This window comes from Orbicella franksi, chromosome 3, assembly GCF_964199315.1.
Source record: "Orbicella franksi chromosome 3, jaOrbFran1.1, whole genome shotgun sequence".
Lineage (NCBI taxonomy): Eukaryota > Metazoa > Cnidaria > Anthozoa > Scleractinia > Merulinidae > Orbicella > Orbicella franksi.
The window spans coordinates 614667-636324 of NC_138147.1; the positions used below are offsets into that span (position 1 = coordinate 614667).

At 45.1% G+C, this 21658-nt stretch overlaps 1 protein-coding gene across 1 annotated transcript in view; it reads left to right on the plus strand.

The window, feature by feature from the left end:
- The first annotated feature begins 327 nt into the window (after positions 1 to 327).
- LOC145482563 (uncharacterized) overlaps positions 328 to 21658 on the plus strand; it is a 59874-nt gene continuing 38543 nt past the window's right edge. Inside the window, exon 1 of the mRNA XM_081461153.1 lies at positions 328 to 904. Coding sequence (XP_081317279.1) covers positions 328 to 904 — 577 coding nt within the window. The remainder of the gene's footprint in view (positions 905 to 21658) is intronic.

The following is a 21658-nucleotide window of genomic DNA, read 5'->3' on the forward strand; positions in this document are numbered from 1 at the left end:
TTAATAGAGTGACTAATGATACGTGACACAAGTTATATACTACAAAATATGAATAAATTATTTACAATATGCATTACAAAACAGTGGAAACGGAAATTACAGAGTTAAAAAGGTGTTGAAGTGATGTAACTGTTTGTTAAGGTCAGGTTTGTTCTTACTAATATAAAAGGCTTCTTTAAGTTTAAGATCAATAGAGCTATTCGCTGAGTCTAAGATGCGAAAACAAGAAGGTGTGTACATGCCCCTGCATGAAGAAAATTGAGAAAGATGTTTAAAAATATGCGAGTTTTTATCGCTTACTGTATGTTCTTTAATCCTGGTAGAAAAATGGCGACTGGTTTCTCCTCTATTGGAGCTTACAATTATAATTTAGCTAGGTACTTAAGTTCTCTTCTTGTTCCGCTTTTGCCTGATAAATATTCGGTGAAGGATTCCTTTTCTTTTGTTGAAGAGCTCAGGAGTTTCGATTTTAACAACAAGTTCCTTATTTCCTTCGATGTTGAAAGCCTTTTTACAAACATTCCGCTAAATGAAACTATCGATATTGCCGTTGACCTTATCTTGAAACATCATCCCAAATTTTCCATCAAAAAACCCGACCTTAAGAAATTGTTTTCATTTGCCACATCCGAGACTCATTTTCTTTTCAATGGTAAATTTTATGATCAAGTCGATGGGGTAGCTATGAGCTCCCCTTTAGCACCTATTTTAGCTAATCTTTTTCTTGGATTTCACGAAGAAACATGGCTAAATAATTTTAACAAGGCCGACATCTTACTCTATAGGCGTTATGTTGACGATACTTTTTGCGTCTTTAAAAATGAGCGGGATGCCATGTCTTTCTTTGAATTCATCAATTCTCAACATCCCAACATCAAATTTACTTTCGAGAAACAGAACGACGGTAAACTTTCCTTTTTGGATGTTCTGATTGACAACTCTTCGCATGACTGCGTTTTTTCAGTTTTTCATAAAAAAACCTACACTGGTCTCTTAACAATTTTTTTTAGTTTCACTCCGTTTCGCTATAAAATTGGCCTTGTCCGTACTCTCATTGACCGAACTTATAAAATCAACAACACTTCTTCCGGTTTTGAAAACGATCTGATCAAGCTTTCGGACACTCTAAAACGTAACTCGTTTCCTTCACACATCATTGAAAAAACCTTCAAGCGGTATCTTAACAAGCCTTCTGATCAAAAAAGCCGCAACGTTAATGATGAAAACAATATACGCTATTTTAAGCTTCCTTTTATCGGCCAGTACTCTAGAATAACGGAACTCAAACTACGGCAATTACTTAAACGTTTTTGTGAAACGGATCTTAATATCAAATTAGTTTTTACTTCTTTCAAAATCAAGAATATGTTCAGTTTTAAAGATCGTACTCCTGATGCTCTAAAATCCATGGTAGTTTATCAATTTACTTGTGCGGGATGTAATTCCTGTTATATTGGTGAAACCAGTCGCCATTTTTCTACCAGGATTAAAGAACATACAGTAAGCGATAAAAACTCGCATATTTTTAAACATCTTTCTCAATTTTCTTCATGCAGGGGCATGTACACACCTTCTTGTTTTCGCATCTTAGACTCAGCGAATAGCTCTATTGATCTTAAACTTAAAGAAGCCTTTTATATTAGTAAGAACAAACCTGACCTTAACAAACAGTTACATCACTTCAACACCTTTTTAACTCTGTAATTTCCGTTTCCACTTATTTTGTAATGCATATTGTAAATAATTTATTCATATTTTGTAGTATATAACTTGTGTCACGTATCATTAGTCACTCTATTAAACTGAAGATGGTATAAGCATGCCGAAACATGTCTTTAAAAACTGTTGTACGTTTTATGCAATATTTATCATTATTGCTAGTATTACGACCTTATACTCTTTTAGTCTTAAAGTGACGTGGCTGTATATTTCGGCCCAGACGCTCGAAAGTGAGCGTTCAAAAAGTTTTGCTCTCTCAATTTAACTGAAAACCAAGGCCATCATGAGTTAGTTTAGAGTCCGCGGGACTAAAAAATATCCCTTAAGTTCTGGCAACTCAAGCCGAAGTTATTCAAAATTACGATGCGTCTAAGGCGGTCTCGGCTACTATTTCAGTCTTAAAGTGAAGTGGGGCTATATTTCGGTCCAGAAGCTCGAGAGTGAGCGTTCAAAAAGTTTCGCTGTGTCCATTTCACTGAAAACCAAGACAATCAGGAGTTAGTTTAGAGTCCACGGGACTGGAAAATATCCCCCAAGTTCCGGCAAATGGAGCCGAAGTTGGTCAAAATCACGGTGCGCTTAAGGCGGTGTCGGCTACTCCTTCAGGCTAAAGTGAAGTGGGGCTCTATTTCGGCCCACAAGCTCAAAGCTCAAAAAAATTACTGTGTCTATTTCACTGCAAACCAAGGCTATCAGGAGTTAGTTTAGAGTCCCCGGGAGTGGAATGTATTTCCCAAGTTCCGGAAAATCGAGAAGACGTTGGTCAAAATCACGATGCGCGTAAGACGGTCTCGGCTACTCTTTCAGTCTTAAAGTGAAGTGGGGCTATATTTCGGCCCAGAAGCTCAAAACTGAGCGTTCAAAAAGTTTTGCTGTCTCCATTGCAATGCAAACCAAGGCCATCAGGGGTTACTTAAGAGTCCTCGGGACTGGAAAATATCCCCTAAGTTCCGGTAAATCGAGCCGAAGTTGGTCAAAATCACGATGTGCGTAAGGTGGTCTCGGCTACTCTTTCAGTCTTAAAGTGAAGTCGGGCCATATTTCGGCCCAGAAGCTCGAAAGTGAGTGTTTAAAAAGTTTTGCTCTGTCACTTTCAGTGCTAACCAAGGCCATCAGAAGTTAGTTTAGAGTCCCCGGGACTGGAGAATATCCCCCAAGTCCCGGCAAATCGAGCCGAAGTTGATCAAATTCATGATGCGCGTAACGTGGTCTCGGCTACTGTGTCAGTCCTAAAGTGAAGTGTGGCTATATTTCGGCCCACAAGCTAGAAAGGGAGCGTTCAAAAAGTTTTGTTGTGTCCATTTTACTTCAAAACAAGGCCATCAGGACTTAGTTTAGCGTCCAAGGGACTGCAAAATATCCCCCAAGTTCCGGGAAATCCATTCGAAGTTCGTCAAAATTACGATGCGCGTAAGGCGGTCTCATCTACTCTTTCAGTCTTAAAGTAAAGTGGGGCTATATTTCTGCCCAGGAGCTCCAAAGTTGTGCTCTGTCCATTTCACTGAAAGCCAAGGCCATCAGGAGTTACTGTAGAGTCCCTTTGACTGGAATATATCCCCCAAGTTTCGGGAAATAAAGGCGAAATTGGTCAAAATTACCATTCGCTCTAGACGGTCTGGCCTACTCTTTCAGTCTTAAAGTAAAATGGGGCTCTATTTCGGCCCAGAAGTTCGAGAGTGAGGGTTCAAAAACTTTCGCTGTGTCCATTTCACTGCAAACCAAGACAAGCAGGAGTTAGTTGAGAGTCCCCGGGACTGGAAAATATACCACAAGTTCCGGGAAATCAACCCGAAGTTTGTCAAAATCACGATGCACGTAAGGCGGTCTCGGCTACTCTTTTAGTGTTAAAGGAATGGGGGGGGCTATATTTTGGCCCAGAAGCTCGAAATTGAGCGTTCAAAAAGCTTTGCTGGGTCCATTTTACTGCAAACCAAGGTCCTCAGGAATTAGTTTAGAGTCCTCAGAACTGGAATATATCCCCTTAGTTCCGGCATATCGAGCCGAAGTTCCTCAAAATCACGATGCACGTAAGGCGGTCTCGGCTACTCTTTCAGTCTTCAAGTGAAGTGGGGTTCTATTTCGGTCGAGAAGCTCGAAAGTATGCGTTCAAAAACTTTTTCTGTTTCCGTTTCACTGCAAACCAAGACCAGCACGAGTTAGTTTAGAGTCCCCGGGACTGGAAAATATTTCGCAAGCTCCGGGAAATCGAGCCGAAGTTGATCAAAATCACGATGCGCGAAACGTGGTCTCGGCTACTGTTTCAGTCTTAAAGTGAAGTATGGCTATATTTCGGCCCTTCAAAAAGCTTTCCTGTGTCCATTTCACTGCAAAACAGGGCCATCGGCACCTAGTTTAGCGTCCAAGGGACTGGAAAATATCTCCCAAGTTCCGGGAAATCCACCCGAAGTTTGTCAAAATCACGATGCGCGTAAGGCGGTCTCGGCTACTTTTTCAGTATTAAAGTAAAGTGGGCTATATTTCGGCCCAGAAGCTTGAAGGTGCGCGTTCAAAAACTTTTGCTGTCTCCATTTCACTGCAAACCAAGGCCATCAAGAGTTAGTTTAGAGTCCCTGGAACTGGAAAATATCCCCCAAGTTCCGGAATATCGACCCGAAGTTGGTCAAAATTACGATGCGCGCTCGCTGGTCTCGGCTACTCTTTCAGTCTTAAAATTAAGGGGGGCTATATTTCGACCTAGAAGCTCGAGACCGGGCGTGCGCTAATTTTACCTGTGTCCATTTCACTGACATCTTAGGCCATCAGGAGTTAGTTTAGAGTCCTTGGGACTGGAAAATATTTCCCAAATTCTGGCAGATCGAGCCAAAGTTGCTCAAAATCACGATGCGCGTAAGGCGGTCTCGGCTACTCTTTCAGTCTTAAAATGAAGTTGGGCTATATTTCGGCCGAGAAGCTCAACACCGAGCGTGCGCTCCTTTTGCCTGTGTACATATCACTGAAAACTAAGTTCATCAGGAGTTAACATAGAGTCCTCGGGACTGGAAAATATTGCCCGAATTCCGGCAAATCGAGCCAAAGATGCTCAAAATCACGATGCGCGTAAGGCGGTCTTGGCTACTCGTTTACTCCGAAAATGAAGTGGGGCTATATTTCGGTTCTACAAGCTCGACACCGAGCGTTCTCTCCTTTTACCTGTGTCCATTTCACTAAGAACTAAGTCCATCAGGAGAGAGTTTAGAATCCTCGAGACTGGAAGCTATCCTCCAAGTTTCGGCAAATTGAGCCATACTTTCTTAAAATTACGATAGGCGTACGGCAGTTTCGTTTACTCTTTCAGTCTTAAAATGAACTGGGGCTACATTTCGGCCTAGAAGCTCGACACCGAGCGTGCGCTCCTGTTACCTGTCACCATTTTACTGAAAACTAAGGCCATCAAGAGTTAGGGTAGAGTCCCCGGGACTGGAAACTATCCACCAAGTTTTGGCATATCGAGCCATAGTGGCTAAAAATTCCGATGCGCCTAAGGCGGTTTCGTGTACACTTTCAGTCTTAAAATAAAGTGGGGCTATATTTGGGCCTACAACCTGGAAACCGAGCGTGCGCTCCTTTTACCTGTGTCCATTTCACTAAAAACCAAGGCATTCAGGAGTTAGTTTAGAGCTTCCGGGACTAGAAAAGATGCCCCAAGTCCCAGGAAATCAAGCCGAAGTTCGACAAAATTACCATGCGCGTAAGGCGGTCCCGGCTACTCTTTCAGTCTTAAAGTGAAGTGGGGTTATATTTCGGCCCAGAAGTGCGAAAGTGAACGTTCAAAAAGCTTGGCTGTGTCCATTTCACTGAAAACCAAGGCCATCAGGAATTAGTTTAGCGTGCCCGGGACTGGGAATTATCTCCCAAGTTCCGGGAAATCGAGCCAAAGTAGCCCAAAATCACGATGCGCGTAAGGCGGTCTCGGCTAGTCTTTCAGTCTTAAAGTGAAGTAGGGCTATGCTTCGGCCCAGAAGCTCAAAAGTGAGCGTTCAAAAAGTTGTGCTGTGTCCATTTGACTGCAGACCAAGGACGTCGGGGGTCAGTTTAGAGTCCCCGGGACTGGAAAATATCCCCCAAGTTCCGGGAAATTTAACCGAAGTTGGTCAAAATCACGACGCGCGTACGGCGGTCTCGGCTACTCTTTCAGTCTTAAAGTGAATTGGGGCAATATTTCGGCCCAGAAGCTCGAAACTGAGTGTTTAAAAAGTTTTGCTGTCTCCATTTCACTGCAAAACAAGGCCATCACGACTTAGTTTAGCGTCAAAAGAACTGGAAATATCCCCCAAGTTACGGGAAATCCACCCGAAGTTAGTCAAAATTACCATGCGCTTAAGGGGGTCTCGGCTACTCTTTCAGTCTTAAGGTAAAGTGGGCTTAGATTTAACTCGAGAAGCTCGAAAGTAAGGGTTCAAAAATTTTTGTGTCTATTTCACTCACATCTTAGACAATCAGGAGTGAGTTTAGAGACTTTGGGACTGGAAAATATCTCCCAAGTTTCGCCAGATCGAGCCGAAGATCCTCAAAATCACAATGCGCGTAAGGCGCTCCCGTCAACTCTTTCAGTCTTAAAAAGAAGTAGGGCTATATTTCGGCCAGCAAGCTCGAAAGTGCGCGTTCAAAAAGTGTGCCTGTGTCTCTTTCACTGGAAACCAAGGCCATCAGGAGTTAGTTTAGAGTCCCCGGGACTGGAAAATATCCCCCTATTTCCGGGAAATCGAGCCGAAGTATCCCAAAATTACGATGCGCGTAAGACGGTCTCGGCTACTCTTTCAGTCTTAAAGTTACGTGGGGCTATATTTCGAGCGATAAGCTCGAAAGTGAGCGTTAAAAAAGTTTTGCCGTGTCCATTTAACCTCAAAGTAAGGCCATCGGAAGTTAGTTTAGCCTCCCCGGGAATTGAAAATATTCGCCAACTTCCGGGAAATCGAGCCGAAGTTGGTCAAAATTACGATGCGCGTAAGGCGGTCTCGGCTACTCTTTCAGTCTTAAAGTGAAGTAGGGCTATATTTCGGCCCAGAAGCTCGAAACTGAGTGTTTAAAAAGTTTTGCTGTCTCCATTTCACTGCAAAACAAGGCCATCACGACTTAGTTTAGCGTCAAAAGAACTGGAAATATCCCCCAAGTTACGGGAAATCCACCCGAAGTTAGTCAAAATTACCATGCGCTTAAGGGAGTCTCGGCTACTCTTTCAGTCTTAAGGTAAAGTGGGCTTAGATTTAACTCGAGAAGCTCGAAAGTAAGGGTTCAAAAATTTTTGTGTCTATTTCACTCACATCTTAGACAATCAGGAGTGAGTTTAGAGACTTTGGGACTGGAAAATATCTCCCAAGTTTCGCCAGATCGAGCCGAAGATCCTCAAAATCACAATGCGCGTAAGGCGCTCCCGTCAACTCTTTCAGTCTTAAAAAGAAGTAGGGCTATATTTCGGCCAGCAAGCTCGAAAGTGCGCGTTCAAAAAGTGTGCCTGTGTCTCTTTCACTGGAAACCAAGGCCATCAGGAGTTAGTTTAGAGTCCCCGGGACTGGAAAATATCCCCCTATTTCCGGGAAATCGAGCCGAAGTATCCCAAAATTACGATGCGCGTAAGACGGTCTCGGCTACTCTTTCAGTCTTAAAGTTACGTGGGGCTATATTTCGAGCGATAAGCTCGAAAGTGAGCGTTAAAAAAGTTTTGCCGTGTCCATTTAACCTCAAAGTAAGGCCATCGGAAGTTAGTTTAGCCTCCCCGGGAATTGAAAATATTCGCCAACTTCCGGGAAATCGAGCCGAAGTTGGTCAAAATTACGATGCGCGTAAGGCGGTCTCGGCTACTCTTTCAGTCTTAAAGTGAAGTAGGGCTATATTTCGGCCCAGAAGCTCGAAACGGAGCGTTCAAAAAGTTTTCCTGCGTCCATTTCACATCAGACCAAGGCCATCAGGAGTTAGTTTAGAGTCCCCAGGACTTGAAAATATCGCCAAAATTCTAGAAAATCGAGCGCAAGTTGCTCAAAACCACGATGCGCGTAAGGCGGTCTCGCCTACTCTTTCAGTCTTAAAGTAAAGTGGGTCTATATTTCATCCCAGAAGCTCGAAAATAAGCGTTCAAAAAGTGTTACCTTGTTCATTTCACTGCAAACCAAGGCCATCAGGAGTTAGTTTGGACTGCTCCGGACTGGAAAATAGCGGCCAAGTTCGGGGAAATCCAGCCGAATTTTGTCAAAATCACGATGCGCGTAAGGCGGTCTCGGTTACTCTTTGATTCTTAAAGTGAACTGCGGCTATATTTCGGCCGAGAAGCTAGAAAGTGGAAGTTCAAAAAGTTTTGCTGTGTCCATTTCACCGCAAACCAAGCCACATCAGCAGATTGTTTACAGTGTCCGGGACATCAAAATATCCCCCAAGTCCCGGGAAATCGAGCCGAAGTTTGTCAAAATCACGATGCGCGTAAAGCAGTCTCGGCTACTCTTTTAGTCTTAAAGTGACGTGGCTGTATATTTTGGCCCAGAAGCTCGAAAGTGAGCGTTCAAAAAGTGTTGCTCTCTCAATTTAACTGGAAACCAAGGCCATCATGAGTTAGGTTAGAGTCTGCGGGACTAAAAAATATCCCTTAAGTTCTGGCAACTCAAGCCGAAGTTGGTCAAAATCACGATGCGTCTAGGGCGGTCTCGGCTACTATTTCAGTCTTAAAGTGAAGTGGGGCTATATTTCGGCCCAGAATTTCGAAAGTAAGCGTTCAAAAAATTTTGCTGTGTCCATTTCACTGCAGACCAAGGCCATCAGGGGTTAGTTTAGAGTCCTTAGAACTTGAATATATCCCCGAAGTTGCGGGAAATCGAGCCGAAGTTGGTCAAAATCACGATGCGCGTAAGACGGTCTCGGCTACTCTTTCAGTCTTAAACTGAAGTGGGGCTATATTTCTGCTCAGAAGCCCGAAAGGGAGCGTTGAAAAAGTTTTGCTCTCTCCATTTCAATGCAAACCAAGGCAATCAGGAGTTACTTTAGAGTCCCCGGTACCGGAAAATATTTTCTATTTCCTGGGAAATCGAGCCAAAGATGGTCAAAATCACGATGCGCGTAAGGTGGTCTCGGCTATTCTTTCATTCTTAAAGTGAACTCGGGCTATATTTCGGCCTAGAAGCTCGAAAGTGAAAGTTCAAAAAGTTTTGCTGTGTCCATTTCACCGCGAACCAAGTCACATCAGGAGATAGTTTACAGTCTCCGGGACATCAAAATATCCCCCAAGTTCCGGGAAATCGAGCCGAAGTTTGTCAAAATCACGATGCGCGTAAAGCAGTCTCGGCTACTCTTTTAGTCTTAAAGTGACGTGGCTGTATATTTTGGCCCAGAAGCTCGAAAGTGAGCGTTCAAAAAGTTATGCTGTGCCCATTTCACACCAAAGCAAGGCCCTCAGGAAGTAGTTTACAGTCCCCGGAACTGGAAAATATCCTCCAAGTTCCGCCAAATCGAGACGAAGTTGGTCAAAATAACGATTCGCGTAAGGCGGTCTCGGCTACTCTTTGAGTCTGAAAGTGAAGTAGAGCTATATTTCGGTCCAGAAGCTCGAAAGTGAGCGTTCAAAAAGTTTTACTCTCTCAATTTCACTGAAAACCAAGGCCATCATGAGTTAGTTTAGAGTCCCCGGGAGTGGAAAATATCTTTGAAGTTCTGGCAACTCAAGCCGAAGTTGGTCAAAATCACGATGCGCCTAAGGCGGCCTCGGCTACTCTTTGGGTCTTAAAGTGAAGTGGGGCTCTATTTCGGCCCAGAAGCTCAAAAGTGAGCTTCAAAAAGTTTTGCTGTATCCATTTCAATGCAAACCAAGGCCATCAGGGGTTACTTAAGAGTCTTCGGGACTGGAAAATATCCCCCCAAGTTCCGGTAAATCGAGCCGAAGTTGGTCAAAATCACGGTGCGCGTTAGGCGGTCTCGCTTACTGTTTCAGTCTTAAAGTGAAGCGAGGCTTTATTCCTGCCCAGGAGCTTGAAAGTAAGCGTTCAAAAAGTTTCCCTGTGTTTATTTGACTGCAAACCAAAGCCATCAGGAGCTAGTTTAAGTCCCCGGGACTGGAAAATATCCCCCAACTTCCGGGAAATCGAGCCGAAGTTGGTCAAAATCACGATTTGCCTAAGGTAGTGTCGGCTACTCTTTCAGTCTTAGAATGAAGTGGGGCTATATTTCGGGCGAGAAGCCCGAAAGTGAGCGTTCAAAAAGTTTTGCTGTGTTCATTTCACTGCAAACCAAGGCCATCAGGAGTTAGTTTGACGTCCCCGGGACAAGAAAATATGCCCCAAGGTCCGGGAAATTGAGCCGAGGTTGGTCAAAATCACGATGCCCCTAAAGTGGTCTCGGCTACTCTTTCTGTCTTAAAGTGAAGTGCGGCTATATTTCGGGCCAGAAGGCCGAAAGTGAGCCTTCAAAAAGTTTTGCTGTGTTCTTTGACTGAAAAACAAGGACATCACGACTTAGTTTAGCGTCCCTGGCACTGGAAAATATTCCCCAAGTTTCGGAATATCGACCGGAATTTTGTCAAACTCACAATGCGAGCAAGGCGGTGTCGGCTACTCTTTCAGTCTTAAGTGAAGTGGGGCTATATTTCGGCCCACAAGCTCGAAAGTGTGCGTTCAAAAAATTGTGCTGTGTCCATTTCAATGCAAACCAAGGCCATCAGGAGTTAGTTTAGAGTCCCCGGGACTGGAACATATCCCACAAGTCCCGGGAATTGGAGCCGAAGTTGATCAAATTCATGATGCGCGTAACGTGGTCTCGGCTACTGTTTCAGTCTTAAAGTCAAGTGTGCCTATATTTCGGCCCACAAGCTAGAAAGTGACCGTTCAAAGAGTTTAACTGTGTCCGTTTCACTTCAAAACAAGGCCATCAGGACTTAGTTTAGGGTCACCGGGACTGGGAAAGATTCCCCAAGTTACAGGAAAGCGAGCAGAAGTTGCTCAAAATCACGATGCGCGTAACGCGGTCTCGGCTACTGTTTCAGTCTTAAAGTGAAGTGTGGCTATTTTTAGGCCCACAAGCTCGAATGTGAGCGTTCAAAAAGTTTTGCTGTGTCCATTTGACTGCAAACCAAGGCAATCAGGAGCTAGTTTAGAGTCCCCGGAACTGGAAAATATTGTCCAAGTTCCAGGAAATGGCGCCGAAGTTGATGAAAATTACGATGCGCGTAACGGGCTCTCGGTTATTCTTTCAGTCTTAAATTTAAGTAGGGCTATATTGCGGCACTGAAGCTCGAAGAAGCAAGGTCATCGGGAGTTAGTTTAGCGTCCCCGGGACTTTAAATTATTCGCCAACTTGCGGGAAATCGAGCAAAAGTGGCCCAAAATCACGATGCGCGTAAGGCGGTCTCGGCTACTCTTTCAGTCTTAAAATTAAGGGGGGCTATATTTCGACCTAGAAGCTCGAGACCGGGCGTGCGCTAATTTTACCTGTGTCCATTTCACTGACATCTTAGGCCATCAGGAGTTAGTTTAGAGTCCTTGGGACTGGAAAATATTTCCCAAATTCTGGCAGATCGAGCCAAAGTTGCTCAAAATCACGATGCGCGTAAGGCGGTCTCGGCTACTCTTTCAGTCTTAAAATGAAGTGGGGCTATATTTCGGCCGAGAAGCTCAACACCGAGCGTGCGCTCCTTTTGCCTGTGTACATATCACTGAAAACTAAGTTCATCAGGAGTTAACATAGAGTCCTCGGGACTGGAAAATATTGCCCGAATTCCGGCAAATCGAGCCAAAGATGCTCAAAATCACGATGCGCGTAAGGCGGTCTCGGCTACTCGTTTACTCTGAAAATGAAGTGGGGCTTTATTTCGGTTCTACAAGCTCCACACCGAGCGTGCTCTCCTTTTACCTGTGTCCATTTCACTAAGAACTAAGTCCACCAGGAGATAGTTTAGAATCCTCGAGACTGGAAGCTATCCTCCAAGTTGCGTCAAATTGAGCCATACTTTCTTAAAATTACGAGAGGCGTACGGCAGTTTCGTTTACTCTTTCAGTCTTAAAATGAACTGGGGCTACATTTCGGCCTAGAAGCTCGACACCGAGCGTGCCCTCCTGTTACCTGTCACCATTTTACTGAAAACTAAGGCCATCAAGAGTTAGGGTAGAGTCCCCGCCACCTGAAAATATCCCACAAGTTTTGGCATATCGAGCCATAGTGGCTAAAAATTTCGATGCGCTTAAGGCGATTTCGTGTACACTTTCAGTCTTAAAATAAAGTGGGGCTATATTTCGGCCTACAACCTGGAAACCGAGCGTGCGCTCCTTTTACCTGTGTCCATTTCACTAAAAACCAAGGCATTCAGGAGTTAGGTTAGAGCTTCCGGGACTGGAAAATATCCCCCAAGTCCCAGGAAATCAAGCCGAAGTTCGACAAAATTAGCGTGCGCGTAACGCGATCCCGGCTACTCTTTCAGTCTTAAAGTGAAGTGGGGCTATATTTCGGCCCAGAAGCTCGAAAGTGAACGTTCAAAAAGTTTGGCTGTGTCCATTTCACTGAAAACCAAGGCCATCAGGAATTAGCTTAGAGTGCCCGGGACTGGGAATTATCTCCCAAGTTCCGGGAAATCGAGCCGAGGTAGCCCAAAATTACGATGCGCGTAAGGCGGTCTCGGCTAGTCTTTCAGTCAAAAAGTGAAGTAGGGCTATGCTATGGCCAAGAAGCTCAAAAGTGAGCGTTCAAAAAGTTGTGCTGTGTCCATTTCAATACAAACCGAGGAAATCAGGAGTTACTTTAGAGTCCCCGGTACCGAAAAATATCCCCCATTTCCCGGGAAATCGAGCCAAAGTTGGTCAAAATCACGATGCGCGTAAGGCGGTCCCGGTTACTCTTTCATTCTTAAAGTCAACTGGGGCAATTTTTCCCCCCAGAAGCTCGAAAGTGAGCGTTCAAAAAGTTGTGCTGTGTCCATTTCACTCCAGAGCAAGGCCATCAGGAGTTACTTTAGAGTCCGCGGGACTGGAAAATATCCCCGAAGTTCCGGGAAATCGAGCCGAAGTTGGTCAAAATTACGATGGGCGTAAGGCGGTCTCGGCTACTCTTTCACTCTTAAAGTGAAGTGGAGCTATATTTCGGCCCAGAAGCTCAAAAGTGAGCGTTCAAACAGTTTTGCTGTGTCCATTTTACTGCAGACCAAGGACGTCGGGGGTCAGTTTAGAGTCCCCAGGACTGGAAAATATCCCCCAAGCTCCGGGAAATTTAACCGAAGTTGGTCAAAATCACGACGCGCGTACGGCGGTCTCGGCTACTCTTTCAGTCTTAAAGTGAATTGGGGCAATATTTCGGCCCAGAAGCTCGAAACTGAGTGTTTAAAAAATTTTACTGTCTCCATTTCACTGCTAAACAAGGCCATCACGACTTAGTTTAGCGTCAAAGGAACTGGAAATATCCCCCAAGTTACGGGAAATCCACCCGAAGTTACTCAAAATCACCATGCGCTTAAGGGGGTCTCGGCTACTCTTTCAGTCTTAAGGTAAAGTGGGCTTAGATTTAACTCCAGAAGCTCGAAAGTAAGGGTTCAAAAATTTTTGTGTCTATTTCACTTACATCTTAGACAATCAGGAGTGAGTTTAGAGACTTTGGGACTGGAAAATATCTCCCAAGTTTCGCCAGATCGAGCCGAAGATCCTCAAAATCACAATGCGCGTAAGGCGCTCCCGCCTACTCTTTCAGTCTTAAAGTAAAGTGGGGCTATATTTCGGCCCAGAAGCTCGAAAGTGAACCTTTAAAAAGTTACGCTTTGTGCATTTCACTGGAAACCAAGGCTATCAGGAGTTAGTTTAAAGTCCCCCGGACTGGAAAATATCCCCCAAGTTCCGGGAAATCGAGCTGAACTGGGTCAAAATCACCATGCTCGTAAGGAGGTCTCGGCTACTATTTCAGTCTTAAAGTGGAGTACGGTTGTATTTCGGCCCAGAAGCTCGAAACTGAGCGTTCAAAAAGTTTTCCTGCGTCCATTTCACATCAAACCAAGGCCATCAGGAGTTAGTTTAGAGTCCCCGGGACTTGAAAATATCGCCAAAATTCTAGAAAATCGACCGGAAGTTGCTCAAAATTACAATGCGCGTAAGGCGGTCTCGCCTACTCTTTCAGCCTTAAAGTGAAGTGGGGTTATATTTTATCCCAGAAGCTCGAAAATAAGCGTTCAAAAAGTGTTACCTTGTTCATTTCACTGCAAACCAAGGCCATCATAAGTTAGTTTAGACTGCTCGGGACTGGAAAATATCGCCCAAGTTCGGGGAAATCGAGCCGAATTTTGTCAAAATCACGATGCGCGTAAGGCGTTCTCGGCTACTCTTTGATTCTTAAAGTGAACTGGAGCTATATTTCGGCCCAGAAGTTCGAAAGTGAAAGTTCAAAAAGTTTTGCTGTGTCCAGACTAAGGCCATCAGTTTAGAGTCCTTGGAATTTCAATATATCACAGAAGTTTCGGGAAATCGAGCCGAAGTTGGTCAAAATCACGATGCGCGTAAGACGGTCTTGGCTACTCTTTCAGTCTTAAACTGAAGTGGGGCTATATTACGGCTCAGAAGCCCAAAGCGAAGCGTTGAAAAAGTTTTGCTCTCTCCATTTTAGTGCAAACCAAGGGAATCAGGAGTTACTTTAGGGTCCCCGGTACCGGAAAATATTCCCCATTTCCTGGAAAATCGAGCCAAAGTTGATCAAAATCACGATGCGCGTAAGGCGGTCTCCGCTATTCTTTCATTCTTAAAGTGAACTCGGGCTATATTTCGGCCCAGAAGCTCGAAAGTGAAAGTTCAAAAAGTTTTGCTGTGTCCATTTCACCGCGAACCAAGCCACATCAGGAGATAGTTTAAAGTCTCCGGGACATCAAAATATCCCCCAAGTTCCGGAAATCGAGCCGAAGTTTGTGAAAATCACGATGCGCGTAAGGCAGTCTCGGCTACCCTTTTAGTCTTAAAGTGACGTGGCTGTATATTTTGGCCCAGAAGCTCGAAAGTGAGCGTTCAAAAAGTTATGCTGTGCCCATTTCACTGCAAAGCAAGGCCCTCAGGAAGTAATTTACAGTCCCCAGAACTGGAAAATATCCTCCAAGTTCCGCCAAATCGAGACGAAGTAGGTCAAAATAACGATTCGCGTAAGGCGGTCTCGGCTACTCTTTAAGTCTTAAAGTGAAGTAGGGCTATATTTCGGTCCAGAAGCTCGAAAGTGAGCGTTCAAAAAGTTTTCCTCTCTCAATTTCACTGAAAACCAAGGCCATCATGAGTTAGTTTAGAGTCCCCGGGAGTGGAAAATATCTTTTAAGTTCTGGCAACTCAAGCCGAAGTTGGTCAAAATCAGGATGCGCCTAAGGCGGCCTCGGCTACTCTTTCAGTCTTAAAGTGATGTGGGGCTCTATTTCGGCCCAGAAGCTCCAAAGTGAGCGCTGCAAAAAATTTGCTGTGTCCATTTCACTGCAAACCAAGACCATCAGGAGTTAGTTTAAAGTCCCCGGGACTGCAATATATTTCCCAAGTTCCGGAAAATCGAGAAGACGTTGGTCAAAATCACGATGCGCGCAAGACGATCTTGGCTAGTCTTTCAGTCTTAAAGTGAAGTGGGGCTATATTTCGGCCCAGAAGCTCAAAAGTGGGCTTCAAAAAGTTTTGCTGTATCCATTTCAATGCAAACCAAGGGCATCAGGGGTTACTTAAGAGTCTTCGGGACTGGAAAATATTCCCTCAAGTTCAGGGAAATTTAGCCGAAGTTGGTCAAAATCACGCTGCGCGTTAGGCGGTCTCGCTTACTGTTTGAGTCTTAAAGTGAAGTGAGGCTTTATTCCTGGCCAGGAGCTTGAAAGTGAGCGTTCAAAAAGTTTCCCTGTGTTTATTTGACTGCAAACCAAAACCATCAGGAGCTAGTTTAGAGTCCCCGGGACTGGAAAATATCCCCCAACTTCCGGGAAATCGAGCCGAAGTTGGTCAAAGTCACGATTTGCGTAAGGTAGTGTCGGCTACTCTTTCAGTCTTAGAGTGAAGTGGGACTATATTTCGGGCGAGAAGCCCGAAAGTGAGCGTTCAAAAAGTCTTGCTGTGTTCATTTCACTGCAAACCAAGGCCATCAGGAGTTAATTTAGCGTCCCCGGGACAAGAAAATATGCCCCAAGGTCCGGGAAATTGAGCCGAGGTTGGTCAAAATCACGATTCCCCTAAAGTAATCTCGGCTACTCTTTCTGTCTTAAAGTGAAGTGGGGCTATATTTCGGGCCAGAAGCCCGAAAGTGAGCGTTCAAAAAGTTTTGCTGTGTCCATTTCACTGCAAGCCAAGGCCATCAGGGGTTAGTTTAGAGTCCCCGGGACTGAAAAAGATTGCCCAAGTTCCGGGGAATCGAACCGAAGTTGATGAAAATCACGATGCGCGAAATGGGGTATCGGCTACTGTTTCAGTCTTAAAGTGAAGTGGGGCTATATTTCGGCCCAGAAGCCCGAAAGTGAGCCTTCAAAAAGTTTTGCTGTGTTCTTTGACTGAAAAACAAGGCCATCACGAGTTAGATTACCGTCCCTGGCACTGGAAAATATTCCCCAGGTTCCGGTAAATCGAGCTGAAGTTGGTCAAAATCACGATGCTCCCAAAGCGGTCTCGGCTACCCTTTCAGTCTTAAAGTCAAGTGGGGCTATATTTCTGTCCAGAAGCTCGAAAGTGAGCGTTCAAAAAGTTTTGCTGTGTGCATTTCACTGCAAACCAAAGCTATCAAAAGTTAGTTTAGGGTCCCCGGGACTGGAAAATATTCCCCAAGTTCCGGGAGTTCCACCCGAAGTTTTTCAAAATCGCAATGCGCGTAAGGTGGTCTCGGTTACTCTTTAAGTATTAAAGTAAATTGGGGCTTTATTTCGGCCAGGAAGCTCGAAGGTGAGCGTTCAAAAAGTTTTGCTGTGTCCATTTCACTGCAAACCAAGGCCATGAGGAGTTAGCTTAGAGTTCCTGCGACTGGAAAATATCGCCCAAGTTCCGGAATATCGACCGGAAGTTTGTCAAACTCACGATGAGAGCAAGGTGGTCTTGTTACTCTTTCACTCTTAAGTGAAGTGGGGCTATATTTCGGCCCACAAGCTCGAAAGTGTGCGTTCAAAAAATTGTGCTGTGTCCATTTCAATGCAAACCAAGGCCATCAGGAGTTAGTTTAGAGTCCCCGGGACTGGAACATATCCCCCAAGTCCCGGGAATTGGAGCCGAAGTTGATCAAATTCATGATGCGCGTAACGTGGTCTCGGCTACTGTTTCAGTCTTAAAGTCAAGTGTGCCTATATTTCGGCCCACAAGCTAGAAAGTGAGCGTTCAAAAAGTTTTGCTGTGTACGTTTCACTTCAAAACAAGGCCATCAGGACTTAGTTTAGGGTCCCCGGGACTGGAAAATATTCCCCAAGTTCCGGGAAAGCGAGCCGAAGTTGATAAAAATCACGATGCGCGCAATGCGGTCTCGGCTACTGTTTCAGTCTTAAAGTAAAGTGTGGCTATATTTCGGCCCACAAGCTTTAAAGTGAGCGTTCAAAAAGTTTTGCTGTGTCCATTTCAATGCAAAGCAAGGCGATCAGGAGTTAGTTTAGAGTCCCTGGGACTGGAAAATATTCCCCAAGTTCCGAGAAATCGATCCGAAAATGGTCAAAATCACGATGCGCGTAAGGCGATCTCGGCTACTCTTTCAGTCTTAACGTGAAGTGGGGCTATATTTCGGCCCAGAAGCTCCAAAGTGGGCGTTCAAAAATTTATGCTGTGCGCATTTCAGTGCAAACCAAAGCCATCCGGAGTTAGTTTAGAGTCCCCCGGCCTGGAAAATATCCCAAAAGTTGCGTGAAATCGAGCTGAACTTGGTGTAACTCACGACGCGCGTGAGGCGGTCTCGGCTACTATTTCAGTCTGAAAGTGAAGTGGGATTCTATTTCGGCCCAGAAGCTACAAAGTGAGTGTTCAAAAAGCTTTCCTTTCCCCATTTCACTGAAAACCAAGGCCATCAGGAGTTAGTTTAGAGCCCGCGGAAATGGAATATATTTCCCAAGTTCCGGAAAATCTAGAAGACGTTGGTCAAAATCACAATGCGCGTAAGACGGTCTCGGCTACTCTTTCAGTCTTAAAGTGAAGTGGGGCTATATTTCGGCCCAGAAGCTCAAAAGTGAGCGTTCAAAAAGTTTTGCTGTATCCATTTCAATGCAAACCAAGGGCATCAGGGGTTACTTAAGAGTCCTCGGTACTGGAAACTATCCCCCAAGTTACGGTAAATCCAGCCGAAGTTGGTCAAAATCACGATGTGCGTAAGGTGGTCTCGGCTACTCTTTCAGTCTTAAAGTGAAGTGGGGCTATATTTCGGCCCAGAAGCTCGAAAGTGAGTGTTTAAAAAGTTTTGCTCTGTCACTTTCAGTGCAAACCAAGGCCATCAGAAGTTAGTTTAGAGTCCCCCAGACTGGAGAATATCCCCCAAGTTCCGGAAAATCGAGCCGAAGTTTATCAAATTCATGATGCGCGTAACGTGGTCTCGGCTACTGTGTCAGTCCTAAAGTGAAGTGTGGCTATATTTCGGCCCACAAGCTAGAAAGTGAGCGTTCAAAAAGTTTTGTTGTGTCCATTTTACTTCAAAACAAGGCCATCAGGACTTAGTTTGGCGTCCAAAGGACTGCAAAATATCCCCGAAGTTCCGGGAAATCCATTCGAAGGTCGTCAAAATTACGATGCGCGTAAGGCGGTCTCATCTACTCTTTCAGTCTTAAAGTAAAGTGGGGCTATATTTCTGCCCAGGAGCTCCAAAGTTGTGCTCTGTCCATTTCACTGAAAACCAAGGCCATCAGGAGTTACTGTAGAGTCCCTTTGACTGGAATATATCCCCCAAGTTTCGGGAAATAAACGCGAAATTGGTCAAAATCACGATTCGCTCAAGGCGGTCTCGCCTACTCTTTCAGTCTTAAAGTAAAATGGGGCTCTATTTCGGCCCAGAAGCTCGAGAGTGAGCGTTCAAAAACTTTCGCTGTGTCCATTTCACTGCAAACCAAGACAAGCAGGGATTAGTTGAGAGTCCCCGGGACTGGAAAATATCCCCCAAGTTCCGAGAAATCAACCCGAAGTTTGTCAAAATCACGATGCACGTAAGGCGATCTCGGCTACTCTTTTAGTGTTAAAGTAATGGGGGGGCTATATTTTGGCCCAGAAGCTCGAAATTGCGCGTTCAAAAAGTTTTGCTGGCTCCATTTTACTGCAAACCAAGGCCATCAGGAAGTAGTTTAGAGTCCTCAGAACTGGAATATATCCCCTTAGTTCCGGCAAATCGAGCCGAAGTTGCTCAAAATCACGATGCACGTAAGGCGGTCTCGGCTACTCTTTCAGTCTTCAAGTGAAGTGGGGCTATATTTCGGCCCAGAAGCTCGAAAGTATGCGTTCAAAAACTTTTTCTCTTTCCGTTTCACTGCAAACCAAGACCAGCACGAGTTAGTTTAGAGTCCCCGGGACTGGAAAATATTTCGCAAGTTCCGGGAAATCGAGCCGAAGTTGATCAAAATCACGATGCGCGAAACGTGGTCTCGGCTACCGTTTCAGTCTTAAAGTGAAGAATGGCTATATTTTGGCCCACAACCTCAAAAGTGAGCCTTGAAAAACCTTTTCTGCGTCCATTTCACTGCAAAACAAGGCCATCGGCACCTAGTTTAGCGTCCAAGAGACTGGAAAATATCCCCCAAGCTCCGGGAAATCCACCCGAAGTTTGTCAAAATCACGATGCGCGTAAGGCGGTCTCGGCTACTTTTTCAGTATTAAAGTAAAGTGGGCTATATTTCGGCCCAGAAGCTTGAAGGTGAGCGTTCAAAACGTTTTCCTGTCTCCATTTCACTGCAAACCAAGGCCATCAAGAGTTAGTTTAGAGTCCCTGGGAGTGGAAAATATACCCCAAGTTCCGGAATATCGACCCGAAGTTGGTCAAAATCACGATGCGCACGCTGGTCTCGGCTACTCTTTAAGTCGTAAGTGCTGTGGGACTATATTTCGGCCTAAAAGCTCGAAAGTGTTCGTTCAAAAACTTGTGCTGTGTGAATTTCACTGCAAACCATGGCAATCAGGAGATAGTTTAGGGTCCCAGGGACTGGAAAATATTCTCCAAGTTCCAGGAAATGGCGCCGAAGTTGATAAAAATTACGATGCGCGTAACGGCCTCTCGATTATTCTTTCAGTGTTAAATTTAAGTAGGGCTATATTGCGGCACTGAAGCTCGAAGGTGAGCGTTCAGAATGTTTTGCTGTGTTCATTAAACTGCAAAGCAAGGTCATCGGGAGTTAGTTTAGCGTCCCCGGGACTTTAAATTATTCGCAGACTTACGGGAAATCGAGCAAAAGTGGCCCAAAATCACGATGCGCGTAAGGCGGTCTCGGCTACTCTTTCAGTCTTAAAATTAAGGGGGGCTATATTTCGACCTAGAAGCTCGAGACCGGGCGTGCGCTAATTTTACCTGTGTCCATTTCACTGACATCTTAGGCCATCAGGAGTTAGTTTACAGTCCTTGGGACTGGAAAATATTTCCCAAATTCTGGCAGATCGAGCCAAAGTTGCTCAAAATCACGATGCGCGTTAGGCGGTCTCGGCTACTCTTTCAGTCTTAAAATGAAGTGGGGCTATATTTCGGCCGAGAAGCTCAACACCGAGCGTGCGCTCCTTTTGCCTGTGTACATATCACTGAAAACTAAGTTCATCATGAGTTAACATAGAGTCCTGGGGACTGGAAAATATTGCACGAATTCCGCCAAATCGAGCCAAAGATGCTCAAAATCACGATGCGCGTAAGGCGGTCTCGGCTACTCGTTTACTCCGAAAATGAAGTGGGGCTATATTTCGGTTCTACAAGCTCGACACCGAGCGTGCGCTCCTTTTACCTGTGTCCATTTCACTAAGAACTAAGTCCATCAGGAGATAGTTTAGAATCCTCGAGACTGGAAGCTAACCTCCAAGTTTCGGCAAATTGAGCCATACTTTCTTAAAATTACGATAGGTGTACGGCAGTTTGGTTTACTCTTTCAGTCTTAAAATGAACTGGGACTACATTTCGGCCTAGAAGCTCGACACCGAGCGTGCGCTCCTGTTACCTGTCACCATTTTACTGAAAACTCAGGCCATCAAGAGTTAGGGTAGAGTCCCCGGGACTGGAAACTATCCCCCAAGTTTTGGCATATCGAGCCATAGTGGCTAAATATTTCGATGCGCTTAAGGCGGTTTCGTGTACACTTTCAGTCTTAAAATAAAGTGGGGCTATATTTGGGCCTACAACCTGGAAACCGAGCGTGCGCTCCTTTTACCTGTGTCCATTTCACTAAAAACCAAGGCATTCAGGAGTTAGGTTAGAGCTTCCGGGACTGGAAAATATCCCCCAAGTCCCAGGAAATCAAGCCGAAGTTCGCGAATATTAGCATGCGCGTAAGGCGGTCCCGGCTACTCTTTCAGTCTTAAAGTGAAGTGGGGCTATATTTCGGCCCAGAAGCTCGAAAGTGAACGCTCAAAAAGCTTGGCTGTGTCCATTTCACTGAAAACCAAGGCCATCAGTAATTAGCTTAGAGTGCCTGGGAATGGGAATTATCTCCCAAGTTCCGGGAAATCGAGCCGAAGTAGCCCAAAATCACGATGCGCGTAAGGCGGTCACGGCTAGTCTTTCAGTCTTAAAGTGAAGTAGGGCTATGCTTCGGCCCAGAAGCTCAAAAGTGAGCGTTCAAAAAGTTGTGCTGTGTCTATTTCACTGCAAACCGAGGAAATCAGGAGTTACTTTAGAGTCCCCGGTACCGGAAAATATCCCCCATTTCCCGGGAAATCGAGCCAAAGTTGGTCAAAATCACGATGCGCGTAAGGCGGTCCCGGTTACTCTTTCATTCTTAAAGTCAACTGGGGCAATATTTCCCCCCAGAAGCTCGAAAGTGAGCGTTCAAAAAGTTGTGCTGTGTCCATTTCACTCCAGAGCAAGGCCATCAGGAGTTACTTTAGAGTCCGAGGGACTGGAAAATATCCCCCAAGTG